General features: G+C 39.0%; 4 protein-coding genes across 11 annotated transcripts; 3 read left to right on the top strand and 1 right to left on the bottom strand.

Annotated features, from left to right (window-relative positions):
• The first annotated feature begins 151 nt into the window (after positions 1-151).
• On the top strand, positions 152-2,992 carry LOC141900674 (putative proline--tRNA ligase, mitochondrial). Its single transcript, XM_074787662.1, has 12 exons — positions 152-378; positions 455-632; positions 710-783; positions 887-1,046; positions 1,261-1,368; positions 1,474-1,567; positions 1,645-1,676; positions 1,757-1,830; positions 1,906-1,985; positions 2,328-2,463; positions 2,543-2,725; positions 2,819-2,992. Exons 1-12 carry the CDS (start codon positions 220-222, stop codon positions 2,948-2,950), a joined length of 1,410 nt encoding a protein of 469 aa, XP_074643763.1. The 5' UTR covers positions 152-219; the 3' UTR covers positions 2,951-2,992.
• Positions 2,993-3,039: 47 nt separating this feature from the next.
• Positions 3,040-5,248, bottom strand: LOC141900685 (PRELI domain-containing protein 1, mitochondrial-like). 2 transcript variants are annotated; one of them, XM_074787684.1, is made up of 4 exons: positions 4,871-4,995; positions 4,528-4,757; positions 4,169-4,394; positions 3,040-3,831 (listed from the first exon to the last, which is right to left on the bottom strand). In XM_074787684.1, the coding sequence occupies exons 2-4, from the start codon at positions 4,737-4,739 to the stop codon at positions 3,469-3,471; spliced, it is 801 nt and encodes a 266-aa protein (XP_074643785.1). In that variant the 5' UTR covers positions 4,740-4,757; positions 4,871-4,995; the 3' UTR covers positions 3,040-3,468. The 2 variants fall into 2 exon arrangements, with proteins under 2 accessions (XP_074643785.1, XP_074643784.1); XM_074787683.1 differs by lacking the exon at positions 4,871-4,995 and adding an exon at positions 5,155-5,248 and having other exon boundaries at positions 3,042-3,831.
• A 168-nt stretch (positions 5,249-5,416) lies between these two features.
• LOC141900680 (translation initiation factor eIF2B subunit beta-like) lies at positions 5,417-9,013 on the top strand. 2 transcript variants are annotated; one of them, XM_074787676.1, is made up of 15 exons: positions 5,417-5,487; positions 5,695-5,777; positions 6,083-6,109; positions 6,619-6,705; positions 6,787-6,875; positions 6,964-6,994; positions 7,238-7,289; positions 7,364-7,423; positions 7,663-7,712; positions 7,793-7,889; positions 7,968-8,161; positions 8,238-8,298; positions 8,524-8,583; positions 8,661-8,797; positions 8,886-9,013. In XM_074787676.1, exons 2-15 carry the CDS (start codon positions 5,695-5,697, stop codon positions 8,956-8,958), a joined length of 1,101 nt encoding a protein of 366 aa, XP_074643777.1. In that variant the 5' UTR covers positions 5,417-5,487; the 3' UTR covers positions 8,959-9,013. The 2 variants fall into 2 exon arrangements, with proteins under 2 accessions (XP_074643777.1, XP_074643778.1); XM_074787677.1 differs by lacking the exon at positions 6,083-6,109.
• Positions 9,014-9,342: 329 nt separating this feature from the next.
• On the top strand, positions 9,343-15,442 carry LOC141900677 (uncharacterized). 6 transcript variants are annotated; one of them, XM_074787666.1, is made up of 9 exons: positions 9,343-9,694; positions 9,796-9,967; positions 10,061-10,222; positions 10,763-10,807; positions 11,644-11,715; positions 11,848-11,952; positions 12,043-12,093; positions 13,121-13,349; positions 14,035-15,442. In XM_074787666.1, the coding sequence occupies exons 1-9, from the start codon at positions 9,445-9,447 to the stop codon at positions 14,320-14,322; spliced, it is 1,374 nt and encodes a 457-aa protein (XP_074643767.1). In that variant the 5' UTR covers positions 9,343-9,444; the 3' UTR covers positions 14,323-15,442. The 6 variants fall into 6 exon arrangements, with proteins under 6 accessions (XP_074643767.1, XP_074643766.1, XP_074643771.1 ...); XM_074787665.1 differs by having other exon boundaries at positions 11,836-11,952; XM_074787670.1 differs by lacking the exon at positions 10,763-10,807.
• The last annotated feature ends 242 nt before the right edge of the window (positions 15,443-15,684 follow it).

Genomic DNA, 15,684 nt, shown 5'->3' with positions numbered 1-15,684 from the left:
AGTGCTCACATCGCTGACCCCTGGAGGAAATACAATGAACTGATGTCTATGGAGGACCTCTAACTGCGCCGAGGAAGGCTCCGTTACGTACGCGTCCGTCCGGTGGTCCGAATTAATAAATTCAATATCACATTTTATTGAACTCAAGGTCGTTGCGCATGGATGACAGTTCAATTGATGCGGCTCTGGAAACTTTGATTTCTGATCGATTTATCGAATATGTATCAATCGATTCTTGTTAAATGTCACAGAATTCGGCAGCCCTCGCTTGCCGCAGTTCGCTGCTTGTCGTATACTCGTATGTCAAAATTGATAGAGGCAGGAATATTGGCGCAGACGATACCGCAACATCTAGAACACAGTTGTTTAAGTCATAAAGTAAGAATGATAAAATGCACGGTTGAATTGAGAGACAGTGAATATTGAGTAAAGTGTTTATTTGTATAATTCACAGTTAATGGTTTATAATGGTATCATACAACACAGTTACCCTGGAGCGTTTTATATTCTACCGATCGGACTTCGTGTTCTTCATAAACTTCAACAATTAATAGATATAGAAATGTCTAATATCGACGCACAGAAAATAGCGATGCCGTGTTTAACAGCTGGTAAACTGTGGAAGAAATCGGGTGAGTATTTCACGAGTCCGTAACCGGTCGTCGTGGATATCACACATTACAGCGTTACTATATACCCTCTATTACAGGACGCTGGTCAGAAATGGGCTCCGAACTATTCAGATTAAATGATCGTCATGGTAATGATTATTGTTTAGCACCGGTAAGTTAAGGTAGTAAGACTGGGTTGTTTATCCTATTAGGAGACAAGGCTGTATCTAGGGCCGAGAACTTTGATTATTGTTGTAATTGTTTATTTACATGAGACTCACGAAGAAGCGATTACATCATTAGTTTCTTCGATGAATCATCCTGGAATCTCTTATAAACGACTTCCACTTCTACTCTATCAAATAACCTGGAAATACAGAGATGAAATACAACCTAAACACGGTTTACTGAGAGCTCGAGAATTCCTGATGAAAGGTAAGTATTTAGAGCAATCTCGATCTCGATCTAAACACGGTTTACTGAGAGCTAGAGGATTCCTGATGAAAGGTAAGTATTTAGAGCAATCTCAATCTCGATCTAAACACGGTTTACTGAGAGCTAGAGGATTCCTGATGAAAGGTAAGTATTTAGAGAAATCTCAATCTCGAATGTTTTATTGAAATGTGTTTTTTTTAATGTATTTTCTCAGATTTGTACACGTTTGATGTAAATGAACAAGCAGCTAAATTAACTTATGATAAAGTATGTGAGGCTTACAATAGAATATTCAACCAACTACAACTTGATTTTATTAAAGGTAAAATTAGATATCAGATACACTATAACTACACTATAACTACACTATACTACTCTCCTACTGCACTTAAGATTGAAGTAAATTTGAAGTTTGTTCATTTTCTAGTGGAAGGTGCTACTGGGAATATAGGTGGCTCTTTATCACATGAGTACCATATATCTACTGATATTGGAGAGGATACTTTACTCATCTGTAACACGTAGGTACTCAATTATCACTTATCGTTTATTGATTGAATATTGTGTTGAAATGAAATATTATTCGATGTATTTTCAGCTGTAAGATTGGTTCAAATAAAGAGTTATTGGGTACGTAGTTTTATATTGGGAATATTCATCGATAGAACATCAACTTTTGAAAACAATTATTTATTTTCATCTATTTGTAGAAATGGCTGATGATAAAGAAGTTTTGTGTCCAAAATGTGGAACAGGAACTTTTCGAAAACAAAATGGAATCGAGGTCAACTGGTTCCAGTTCTTCAGTTATAAATAGACTTTAATTCATTGAAATATTTGATATATTTATATTTTATAGGTCGGACACACATTTCTATTGGGTACTAAATATTCCTCAGTGTTTAAGGCTAATTATCTCAACGAATTTCGTAAACCAAAGTAAGTTTTAATTGAGCTATATTACCTGTGACCTACAGTACTGTGATCACCTCTGATCTACAGTAGACTGCGGGCTTGCCTCTGATCTACAGTAGACTGTGATCACCTCTGACCTACAGTAGACTGTGGGCTAGCCTCTGATCTGCAGTAGTCCGTGATCATCTCTGATCTACAGTAGACTGTGATCACCTCTGATCTACAGTAGACTGTGATCACCTCTGATCTACAGTAGACTGTGATCTTGTGAGAAAAGTAATTATCCTCCACAGGCAGTGAATTCCATGGCAGCAGGGTCTGCTCCAATCCACTGATAATGTACATCATTCTTCTCTCTATTTGTAGTGTATTAGTTATGGGATGTTACGGTTTAGGAGTCACCCGTATTTTGGCTGCTGCAGTTGAAGTTTTATCAGACGACGATAAAATAAAATGGCCGTCACTCATAGCTCCGTATCAGATCTGTATTATTCCGCAAAAAGTAAGTATTTCTCAGAGCGTAAAAAATACCGGTATTTGAAAAAAATAAAAATTAATTACAAATTAATACGTTCAAACAGGAAGGATTCAGAGCTGAGGACACCTATAGGTTATCGGAGGAACTATATCGTGATATTGATAAAGAGCTATCGGGATTGAGAGGTGAAATTATACTGGACGATCGTTTAAAAATGTCGATAGGAAAACGAAAATATGAAGCGTCACGACTGGGAATTCCTTATGTTATAATACTCGGCAAACAGGTACTGAACCCCCCCCCCCCCCCCCCCCGAGTCTCTATTAATCATCATTTAGAATCCTCAAGCTATCTGTGGCATGTTGTCTTTATTTTCCAGGCTTTAGAAGATCCTCCTAAATATGAATTAGTCAACGTGTACGAGGGTTCTAACATACACCTAGAAAAACAGCAACTCCTTTCAAAATTATCATCTATACAAACACTAGGGGGCAGCAGCGGTCATCTGTGACAATAGGGGGCAGCATTAGTCTGTGAAACTATGTAAAATAAAGAGCTATAATTAATAAGACAATTGTTTTTCTATTTTTGTAAAGGTTTTATTTCGACATTAAATCGTCATTATTACATGGCACAGTAATGAATATTACTAATCCCTGTTACCCCCTAACTAAACTTTCATTTATAACCTATATCCCTGTGATGCACACATATATATATATATATCCTGGAAAACCCCATCAAATCAATATATATTAAATCATTCTCTTGAGGATATATTTACAATTGAACCGTTAAACCTCGGCGTTCGTCAATACAACTTTAAATCATGAGTTTATTGAATCAGTAGAGTATTAATTATGACTTGTATTTGGCAGTTTTATAAAGATGTAAATAATAATGATACCGATGAATAAAGCCATGAACCGTCACCAGGGGGCCATCCTCACTAATTGTAGGAATGTTTCATTGTCGATGTTAACGCGAGATCTCGATATTTTATAAAATGCTGATTTCGTTGATAACGTATTAATGAGTCTGACCGGTAGTTAAACTAGCCGCCACTTTATTCTGCCCGGCTTGAGCTTTTGCTTTAGCGATTTCCGTCGCTTTTTTCGCCGTATTCTGCGCTTTCATCGCCGTCGATCTCAACGCCCCGGCCGCCGTCTCCGTCGTCACGGCGACCTGCGGTTCAGGTCGATACAGTTTTTCGAGAATGTAGTTGTAACCGCGGAGAGTTTTGTGAACGTTTTTCTTAAATCGCTCGATGGAAAAAGCTTGAATCGCTCGGGAAAATCCGTAGATATCAGATTTCACCCACGCCTCGCGTTTACAAACTGTCGACAATGTGTTTTCTGTATTCACTTCATAAACTACTTTCTCTACAATTGTCTGAAAAAACAAACAAAAACAACTCAAAACATATTCATTCAAAGCAGCAGAACTAGGTTCAGAACTGTGGAACTGGGTTCAGAACTGTGGAACTGGGTTCAGAACTGTGGAACTGGGTTCAGAACTGTGGAACTGGGTTCAGAACTGTGGAACTGGGTTCAGAACTGTGGAACTGGGTTCAGAACTGTGGAACTGGGTTCAGAAACTGTGGAACTGGGTTCAGAACTGTGGAACTGGGTTCAGAACTGTGGAACTGAGTCCAGTAACTGTGGAACTGGGTTCAGAACTGTGGAACTGGATTCAGAACTGTGGAACTGAGTCTAAGAATATTAACTACCATTATTTTAGTTAATCCAATATTTCTTGTATAAGTTGTAATGATTTTCGCGTCTGGATCAACAATTGATTCCTCAACAATACAAACATTCTTGGTGGCGCTAGTCGGTAAAAATCTCTCTCCCCATTTTGGTAAACTGTTTGTTTTCGTTAGCAGACGTTTACTGTACAGTTTACCATCATCTTTAATTTCTCGAGAAATTACATCTTCTGATAAAACATGATTACTGAAATTAAGAGCACAACATCTTATTATATTTCAATCGGGCATCTCTGCCCCTCGGGCATCTCTGCCCCACTCCTCCTTAGTGCCCCCTCTCACCCTGCCTCCTCCCCCCTCCCACTCAGCTGACAACTAACCTGTGCGGATTTGGATATCTTTGCCAAAATGCGTTTGCTACTTGGTCCCAGTTGAATTGGAAAAATGACTCAATCTTTGTATATCGACCAGTTCCTGCTCCGGCTGCTGTTCCTACTCCGGCTGCTGTTCCTACTTCGGCTGCTGTTCCTACTCCGGCTGCTGCTCCTACTCCTACTCCTGCTCCTACTCCGGCTCCTCCTCGTCCTGACATCTTGCTAAATACACCCAACTGAAATAAATATGATATTAAACCAACAAGCAGGAAAACCAAATATTGTTGTTATCGATGGATCACACAAACAACAATTAAATAAATCTAGCACGGGATGGAGGACAAAATACCCCAATTCTCAGCCTAGGTTAAAATAGGTAACTCATCGACCTCGGCCTCCTCCAGCTCCATCCATGGGATTCGACCACACTAGGGCGGCCAGGTACAAGGCAGCAGCGTATGAATGATTGAATGGACGGAATGGCAGATGAAGATCAAATTAAATTAAAACATTATTGGATTGTGATTATTGTCATTGAATATCGATTGACGAATATATCTAGATCAACAACTGAATAAGTGTTGTAAGTTAGCTGGGCGGATAAAGTATTTATCAACCTGTAATCATACTCACTACTTTAAATTGACACTCGTCACAAATCTCTTAAATCATTCGATATTTTTTTGCCAGTCTTTCATAGTTCTGCGTCGAAAGAGACGCCATGTTGCGAAGGGCAGTTGCAAATACCGATAGACAGTAGGGCCGCTGCAAACGCCGTAACCCTAACCCTAGTCCGTAACCCTAACCCTAATTCCGTAACCCTAACCCTAGCCAGGAATCCCAATCCGCTAACCGTTGATCCCGCCGACCGGAATCCCGAGCACCTGCCATTTTAGGGTTAAATGACGTCATTCGGGGAAGTCGTCTACAAAAATAGAGCGTCGTAAATAAGGAATTTTAACAGCTGTGAGTGTGAAATCTAGTTATAAATTACTCTCCATATTGTGATTATGATTGTATAAATATTTCACGGCAGGAATCTCTATCTCTGTTCGTCTGTCAACTGAAGAGGAGGCAATAAGATCCCTCACAGAGCCCTGTCAGTGTCGAAATAAACTAAAAATCAAATGCATTTTATTGATTGATTCAGGTTTGTGGTGATTTTTGTTTTAGATGGCTCCAACAGACGTAGATAAAGACAAAGATTTAACTCTACAGGAAAGAATAGATCAATTTGCAGCTGATTTGAGGAAGGGGTGAGTATTCTCTATCGCTGCTCGCGTGGAAGTGTGTGAGAAGGCATCCACCCATCCAGTACCAAAACAGGAACTCACCTGTACATCATCTTGTATTCATACTACCCTCAGTGGTGGATATATCATGGAGAAGATAGAACACACAGATGAATTTAGACTGGAAGGTGATACTGGGGTGGTATTGATTGACCCATGTCCAACCATAGCACCCTAGAGGAACCAAACTTCTGAAAATGTTTTTACTTTCAATGTTTTTTTCTAAATCTACTGTGAATATTCAGTAATGACTGATAGATTGTTTATAGGCTGAAAGATGAGGGTTCAATTAATGGGTAAGTATGATATATGTATACATATCTAACGCAACAGCAGCAACAACAACAGCAGCAGCAGCAGCTGTTAAATGACATAAGGTGATCAGATTATAAATTAGGTTACAATAAGAATTTGAAGAGGATGAAAGGATAGACCTACTGGGCTGGGTAGATGGAGGAAAGACTGTTTTATGTATGAATTTGGGAACTTTGTTTCTTGCATCTTGTGTTTTTATCTGCTTCATATTAAATACAGTAAACTGCGCACACGTCTGCCTTGGATTCTGATCGAGGATAACGACTCTCGTCACTCCAACTTCTCCAGAATTCACTTTGCTGCTTCATAATGGATTTTGATTCATCCTACAAAATATGTAGCAAGCGTGCACAATCTACTGTATTTGATATTATTTATGTTTATAGTTTCTATAATTTCTGCGGCTCTGCTTCAAATCTAAATGCATCATTTCTATCTAGAACTATCTAAATTCTGTAGTTTATCATCATGAGATGGATATTGATTTTAGGAATATAACCGGATCTTACGATGTCGCATACAGAACAGTTCAACTGCTACGGAGAATTATATCACAAACAAAATGGACTAATCCTGGGTGTGTATCCAATAACTGGATCAATCCAATCCTCGCTTGCCAGGGTTTGTGTTAATTGATAAGTTGTTTTATTTGTTGTAGTGAATTAATGGAGATTATTAAGGAAGAGGGAAGGAGTTTAATAAAAGTTCAACCTGCTGAAACGGCTGTAGGAAACATGGTTAGAAGAGGTCAGTGTTATGCTGGGGGTCCAGCGCTTTCTCTATCAAAAACTCATTCCTTCATGATTAATTATAAAAATGATTGGGTTTTTTTCAGTTTTGAAGATAATAAGAGAAGAATATGCACGGTATGTGAGGCCCGGGATGCAGGTTCCAGGCAGCAGGGGCTGCAGGTTATGTTAGGGGGTGCAGGTTACCGGCTGAATGGTTCATAAAGAACCTGAGTGTCTGATGTTTCCACAGATTGGACACTATAATTGTAGAGCCGCATAGATCACTGTGGATACAACCATTGTGTGGAGGACTTTGGGTGGAACAGTTACAGATTGATTGATACCTGTATTGATTAATTCAGTTTGTTTATGTTGTAGGTTGAAAGGTAAAACAGAAACAGAAGCTGGTGATCCGCAGGAATCTCTACACGTAAGACCCTCACTCGCCCCCCACCTCCTCTCAACCTCACACACATTCTTAATGATTTGATGAATATATTTCAGAAATTGTTATTAGCAGAAGGTCAAGTGGATGATTATTCAACACCGTTCCATACGCTTATGGTAAGTAACTTCCCCCTCCCCTCCCTGAGCTCCCTGAACTCCCCCTGTCTCCCTGAGCTCCCCTCTCTGAATCCCTCTCTCTGAACCCCCTGTCTCTCCGAGCTCCCCCTCCCTCTCTGAATCCCTCTCTCTGAACCCCCCTGTCTCTCCGAGCTCCCCTCCCCTCCCTGAATCCCTCTCTCTGAACCCCCCTTTCACCTTACTGGTGATTCTTGAAAATTAGTTATTTGTACTTGCAGCCGATTGTGATGGAAGCAATTGGAGAATTATTGATGGAACTTGAAAATTGGTATAAATCATTTTTAATCTAAAAACAAATAATTTAAACCAAAATAAGAATTTGTTAATGAGAATAGTTTTCGATTTCAGTGGTGGAAATATTGCGGCACAGGCTTTAGAACATATTCATTCTAATGAGGTCATAATGACTGCAGGGAGGTCAAGGACGGTCAGCGCATTTCTCAAGGTCAGTCGATGACGATATAATTCAAATGTAGAGATGAATGACGACTTTTATAACTGTTTGTATTGTTGTTGTTGTTAGGGAGCTGCTAGGAAACGTAAATTCCAGGTGATTGTTGTAGAATGCGCACCGTTTTATCACGGACACGAATTAGCATCGACGCTGTCTAAATGCGGCATAGAAACGACAGTAATTCCTGATTCAGCGGTGTTCGCGATCATGTCTCGCGTTAATAAAGTGATTATAGGAACTCATACAGTGATGGCTAATGGAGGGTCAGTATTTATACATCACTTACTCGTTAAATCAACTCGAATTCATAGAATATCGAAATCAATGTTTGTTTCACAGATTGAAAGCTATAAATGGTGCACATGCGATAGCATTAGCAGCTAAACATCATTCAGTTCCAGTAAGTACTTCACAGTCTGGGGGTAGGGGGGGTCAGTGCCAAACAGTGGGGGGGGAGTTACTCAACTGTTGGTTATAGATAATCATCACTTTATTGTCATTATGTCAACTATCCACTAACAAACTTTGACCAACAGCCCCTGGATATTGATTTTACCAAACCAATTAGATGCCATGGTAATAACTGACGTATTTAAAGATGAATTTTGATCATTTATATTTTCAGCTGATAGTTTGTGCCGCGATGTTTAAACTTTCTCCTCAATATTTATGCTCTCATGACCAGGTAAGAGATGCACTGAATGATTCAGTTGTAAGACGCAGTGTTGTAACTGATGAACTCATGTTAATTTTCTCTTTCAGGATGCGTTTAATAAATTTCTCAGTCCACAAGATGTTCTCAAATTCACAGAAGGAGAGATTTTAGCGTCTGTTAAAGTACAGAATCCTGTATTCGATTATGTGCCTCCGGAATTAGTAACGCTCTATATCTCAGACATGTCAGTATCTAATCGACCGATCAACATCGTCCACGTCTTTTCAAATTCACATTAAAATTCTAATCGTATTTCGTTATTTTTTCTTTAGCGGAGGAAACGCGCCGTCGTATGTGTATCGATTGTTGAGCGAATTATATCACCATGACGACCATGATATCTGACATTAATCTGTATAAAATCATCCGAAAAAATAAATATCCTGTTATAAAATGTGAAAATAGAGATTTTGAGTTTTGTTATTTTTTAATTGTTTCTGTTTTTAATGTCGATTTTCTAATCGGAGGATTTTTAGGTAATTTATCCATTGCTGTTAACCATTAGTAACTGTTGTCAAGTATATGTGGGGATCCCGTGACGTCATCACCGCTACGCATGATGGGAGTTATTTTTACTGAATATTTTTCTATCGATTCAAAACATTTACCAATTTAGATATAGATAATCAATCGACATTAGTTTATTGGCGAATAATGCTGAATTCAACCCGATTAAATAAATGTCTAAATATGGGCCATGACATCATGCGAGAGCATGACCCAGCATGCACAGCGCGATCGAGTTCACGCCATATTGAATTCTGCAGGGTGGAAAGCCTGAAATTTTAATCCATGATAAATCTATAGTCATCCTCTAAAACAGAGGTAAAAATGGAATCGTACGGAGTGCCGGTTAAGAGTAATAAGTTCGACATCTCGATGTTCGACGATGACGATGATCCGTATGAGATTCTCAAAAAGAAGGAGGAAGAACAAGTGCGCATGAAAGAGGAAGCTAAAAAAGCCAAGGAAAAGCAACTGACGAAGGCTGCGAAATCTAACAAAAATAAGAAAGCGCAAGCCGTGCAACAGGAACAAAAGGGAAAATCGGTTGAAACGTCGGCACCTGCCCGTAAAGACGGTAATTAATTGTGGCTGGGGTTGAGAGGGAGGGACACTGTCTGCCATGCTGTCTGTCTGTGTGTCATCAAACACATGGTTCACCATATTTTATATTTCTAGATAATCGCCCTCCTCGTATCGCTAACCAACAGCAGCAGAAACGTGACGACCGCAGCAGTGGCGCCACTTCGGATAAAAACCATGTGAAATTCTCACGAGATGGCGCTGGCGGTAAAGATTTTGAAGACCGTCGCGAGAGGAGAAATAATTTCACACCCGCCAACGAATTCAGGTAAGAATCATTACCTCTTACGACCAGTAGGGGGCGCTTACCGGCGCAGTGGTCGGTTAAACGTGACTCATGGATTGATATTGTATTTTGTAGTTCTGGACGAGGATTCTCCTCAGATCGTTCAGATTCACGAGGAGGATTCGATCGATCTGATGCCGCTGGTCGAGGTCGCGGTAGAGGTAGAGGTCGTGGAGGTCGCGGTGGTGGAGCCGGCCGAGGTCGTGAATACGAGAGACGAAGTGGAAGTGATAAAACGTAAGTTATGATTCGTCGATTCGGTTTAGTACGTTGATGCTGATTGGATGAATTCTCCAGGCCGGTACAGGGTTTAAATCCTGGTCCTTTTAGTTGTGCGCAGGGTCGTACAGTTACTTAACTAAGACCAGCCGGTTTTAGAAATTTTATGTCTCAAGAGTCTTAAGACATAAAACTAAGTCTAAGACTGGTCTTTAGTTGTTAAGTCTGCGATATAACTAAGATTTTCTTAAAGTGGTCATAGATCTAAGCTGCCCCGACTGCTGATTGGCCCAGCGAATAAATGAAAGTGTTTATAGGTTTAGTTTGAGTTGCATTAAACAAATAATGCCCGATTCATATGAAATCAGATAAAGTTTCAACTTAGGATTTAAATCATTGAAACCAGTAATGTTAGAAAATAAACTTCTCATCTCTCCGCGTACCTGCAGTCTGCCACAGGTGTTACTAATGACAACACTTCTGTTACAACAATAATCTCAATTTGAATATGTAAATTGTGTGTGCGTGTGAATTATGTAAATTTTATTGATAATTCAGAAATCACTGGGATACTTTCTCTCAATCCCTGCCTGCCGCTTCAAGGTATGATCTATTAATCAACCTTTATTCGCTATAGACCTTTCACCTTTAAAGCTTTGTGTAGACTGAACGGGCGCCAGAACCGTCTTTCATTTTGGTTTTGTATCTCGATGGTTTTTGGTTCCGAAACGAAATATATTTATTTTACTCTTCATAAAATCCATTTCATTTAAATTCGAGCTATTTTTCGCGAAGAAAGGCTTTGTTGAACTTGTCGAAATCTTGAGAAAGTTCTGTCGTTAATTTTCTGACAGAGTTTGAAGTTTGAGGCAGCAGGGAAGGGAAATTTGAGACTCGGTGATTGTTTTATTATGTCCAACAAAGCCGACATTTTATATATTATATTCAAAAACATTCATGAATTCATTTCTAAGATGTTTTATTTTTCTCTTTGTGAGATATTAGTGCATGTTTATACAGGGTTCCTACAGATCAGTGATTATCAGGAACATCTGAACTGTAGGAACCCTGTAGATCTGCTGATGCTTCTCAGTTATATATATTGTAACAATCACATCTCCTCAAGTTATTTATGTTCTATTTATTTAATTGCTTGTTGTCTAAATTAGTACAATAAATAGACTTGTTTCAATTGGTCAACTTGATATTAAATTGCTTAAATCAGTAGTTCGATACTTTCAATGATATTCAACTCTGATATTTGATGCAATAGTTTTACAGTGCCAACACTATATTGAGTTCCATGATTCTCAACTCTATGAAATACTACTGAAACAACAGTCCCAATACTAGTTGTAGTACTAGGGATTCAGTTATTTATTCATGTTCTGCAGTGTCTACCGATCTCTAATGATGATGAATTATTTATTTATTTGTAGAGGAGTAAAACCAGTTGAAAAGAGAGATGGAAAAGGTCCTCATAATTGGGGTACTGTCCAGGACGATGTCGAGTAAGTATTTAATTTCACCTTCTATTCACCATGATAAAACAATGGCAATATATGCGATAGTTGCGTATTCAATTGACGTTGTTTTTTTCTTGCACCAGAAATATTTTATTTATTATTCAGCATGGATTTCAGGGCTCAGATGAATGAGAGTAATGTTTCTGAGGAGGCCGGAAATACATCGGAATGGAACCCTACAACGTTCGGAGTTGCTGAAGACACAGAGAATCAGGATCCTAAGTGAGTTTTAGTTTTCTCCATTCGTTTAAATGCTTTCATCGTGTTGAAGTTAAAGTGAATTGTAATAGTTTTCAAATGAAAATTATTCAGTGAGAAAACAAAGCAACCTCAATCACTTTCCTCGGCGGTTGTTAAACCAACGTAAGTTTAACAGGTTTCTTACAGATCAGGGAATTTAATGCATCTCCTAGTTAGATATCTGAGGTCGGAAACTCCGGTATTTTTGGTGTCTTGTTGTTATTACTGGTGGCGAGTGGCACGAGGAACCTCTTGATAATTAACAGCCCCCACTTAGATATCTCATTATTTGATAAGGGAATTTTTGGTCAAAGGTCGGTCCGTAAATATCAGGGAATTTTGCGATTCTCTGATCTGTATGAATCCTGGTTTTATTCATCTCTAGAACTGCTTTTGTTGGCTTCACACCTTCGTAAGCTGCAGATCAGTATAAATTAATCCAGGTTTAATCACTGATATAAGTTCTACAATGCATGTGTAGATTGAATGTATTTTAATAATTCTGTGATTATTGTTTTTCTCTCTTGCTTCGAATGCGAATGAAATGTGTTTAGATTTATTTCTCATCTCCGTGTTGTAATAGACCAAGCCTCCCCTCCTCCCCCCTAACTCGGGGCAAACTCATACCAATTATTGTTTACTTATTGCGCTCTTGACTCCTGTGTTTTGGAAAATTGAATTCAAGCCAATTGTAAGGATTCCTTAGGACTGTGACAATGGGATACCGGCAACACCAGGCAACACCGGGTTACTCGTTGTGAAAATCAGTTCATTTTAATGAAATTTGAACATTATTTTTAGGCTTCCAAATCCCGAAATTATCAAAGGAATCATTGAATAGATATTGAAAAGATTTCCTTTCTCACGCAGTGTGTGGTATTGATTTCACTGAAAATTGATTTACTTCACCAGAAAATTTGACTCGAAGTTTATTGAAATGTAGAAGAAATTGAAGCGCGGTAACCCAGTGCCACTAGCGACACCTGGTGGATTATCGCTGAATGCTCGCTTCCCACAATAGCCTCGCCGGTATCCCATTGCGACTGAATTTTAGAAAATTCAACTCTCGCCCGAGTTCGGCTGCTAGGTTTACTGTATTTCGTTTAAGTAAAATTATAACTATTTAGAAATGATAATTGATAAATTACAGCAGCGAAGGAGGTGAAGGAAATGAGGAAAAGGAAGAGAAAGAAGAGGAAGGACCTAAAGAGATGACGTTAGATGAGTATAAAGCGATGCAAGCTACGTCAAAGAAACCGGATGAGTTTAACATCCGTCGACCGAACGAAGGATGTGACATGAAACAATGGAAGAACACGTACGTCCTAAAGAAGAAACCGGTCAATTCTGACAGCGAAGAAGAGGAAGATTCCGATGAGGTAAAACTTTAATTAGCCCAATTAATAACTGAAATACTATCAAAATCAGAATAATTGATTCTTGAGGAAATTATTCTCAAATTAACTGAAAACTCATACGATTTGAGATATTGAGTTGAAGTCTGTTGATTTGAGATATCGAGTTGAAGTCTGTTGATTTGAGATATCGAGTTGTAGTATATCGAGTTGTAGCCTGTTGATTTGAGATATCGAGTTGTAGCCTGTTGATTTGAGATATCGAGTTGTAGTCTTTTGATTTGAGATATCGAGTTGTAGCCTGTTGATTTGAGATATCGAGTTGTAGTCTTTTGATTTGAGATATCGAGTTGTAGCCTGTTGATTTGAGATATCGAGTTGTAGTCTTTTGATTTGAGATAGCAAGTTGTAGTCTGTTGATTTGAGATATCGAGTTGTAGTCTGTTGATTTGAGATATCAAGTTGCAGTCTTTTGATTTGAGATAGCGAGTTGTAGTCTGTTGATTTGAGATATCGAGTTATAGTCTGTTGATTGAGATATCGAGTTGCAGTCTTTTGATTTGAGATATTGAGTTGTAGCCTTTGATTGAGATATTGAGTTGTAGTCTTTTGATTGAGATATCGAATTGTAGTCTTATGATTTGAGATATCGAGTTGAAGTCTGATGGAGAGATCCCCCTATGACATCATTGTACTGTATTATTTTCAGGAATCCGACCGACCGCAGAAACAATTACTGAACATCGAAATCACATTCAGCGATAACCCGCGTCGTGGCGGTGCTGGAGGAGGTAGAGGTCGTGGTGGACGTGGTCGAGGTCGGGGTGGAGCCGGAGGTGGCGACCGCGGAGGTCGTGGAGGAGGAGGAGGAGGTAACGATCGCGGAGGTCACCGTGGAGGTGGTCGAGGCGGTAGCGGGCCTCCGCGTTCCGGCAGGAAAGAAATAGTTCCTAAAGTGGATGATCCGTTGGAATTCCCGAGTATCACGTCGTCGTGAACGACCGGGATTCCCCCTGCAGAATTCCCTCGTCGGTAACAATACAACATCGATCAATAAACTGTCGTCATGGAGATTGTTACCGCGCGAAGTTTGATAAATAAATATAAAATACCGATGAACATGAAATATTATAAACGGCTGGTTTTGACAAAAAATAACTCGACAAAAATGTGAAGCGATTTTTAATGACATTGAAATTTATTGGAGGACTCCGCCCTGGAGAGTGATCGGAGCACTCCGCTGGAGCACTCCGTCGTCGCTCCGCGGGTATAGAGTAATACAGCGAGGATACAGTTGATATAAACTGTAAATAGAACATTCAAAATAATCAAATTGATATCTCGCTGAGCCGCGTGTGTGCTGTTTAACCTGTCTGTGCTCTGTGTGTAATATAATGTGCTTTATTAACTGAACTAATATCAACTATTGTTTTCATTCTATCGAGATATTGATATTCGTTCAGTTAATTATTGGTTTAACATCCCGAGGTGATGGATATTTCATTCGCTATCTAAATAGAGGGCAGCACGTGTTGCAGTCTCCGAACAAACAAAAATAGTCATCGATTTAAGCGCCACCTGGCGGTGTGTGCGTTGTTCCCAACTTTCTGTACAGTTTTTGCTCCGATATATAAACTATTATTTGGTAGGTTTTGAATTTATGTACATAGATCATTGTCAAACTGTTTAGCATGTGTATCATTAGGAGCCCTCCTCTCCTGGCTCTAGTCCGTCTGTATGGAGCAACCCTAACGTATCGCAGTATTTTCTTTTTCAACGCTTTGACATTGACCTCATTCTAGTACAATTCCAATTTTGAAGATTTCTGCGCGCGCATTTGAAAAACGGAACATTTTTGAATGTAAATTTCATAATAAGGCATTTAAGGGTGTTTTATTTTTTTATATTATTTATGAGACGAAGGACGTCAAACATTTGACGAACACAAATGTTTGTACAATTTATAAAAACTGCTCCGTTTAATAATAATTGACTAATATCAGGAGTTCTCTTTCAATATTCAATGGTTTCACTGTGTGATATACAATTTGTTACTAACTAGAAAAAAATGAAAAATTAAAATCCAAACTTCATGCCATCTTAAGGTATAACATAAATTCACTTGTCTTTGTTTTATGTCATTTGGATCTCAATTTCTCGAGAGTGGATCGTCCGTTTAACCCTAGGACAGGATGTCAGAGGATTCGTACCCACTCGTTTGTACTTACAGAAGAGGATCTCACTTGTTGGATCATTCCATTCTTGGCATTCTCGCACGATGGCGGATTCTACCTATCACTGATGGATACCAATTATCTCTAGTTGCTGGTGTTTGGAAGATTAGAATCTCTACCAGTTG

Source organism: Tubulanus polymorphus, chromosome 2 (genome assembly GCF_964204645.1).
Source record: "Tubulanus polymorphus chromosome 2, tnTubPoly1.2, whole genome shotgun sequence".
In the NCBI taxonomy this organism is placed as follows: Eukaryota; Metazoa; Nemertea; class Palaeonemertea; order Tubulaniformes; family Tubulanidae; genus Tubulanus; species Tubulanus polymorphus.
Note: the sequence above shows the minus strand (reverse complement) of the source record. Positions and strands in the feature narration are given on the sequence as shown.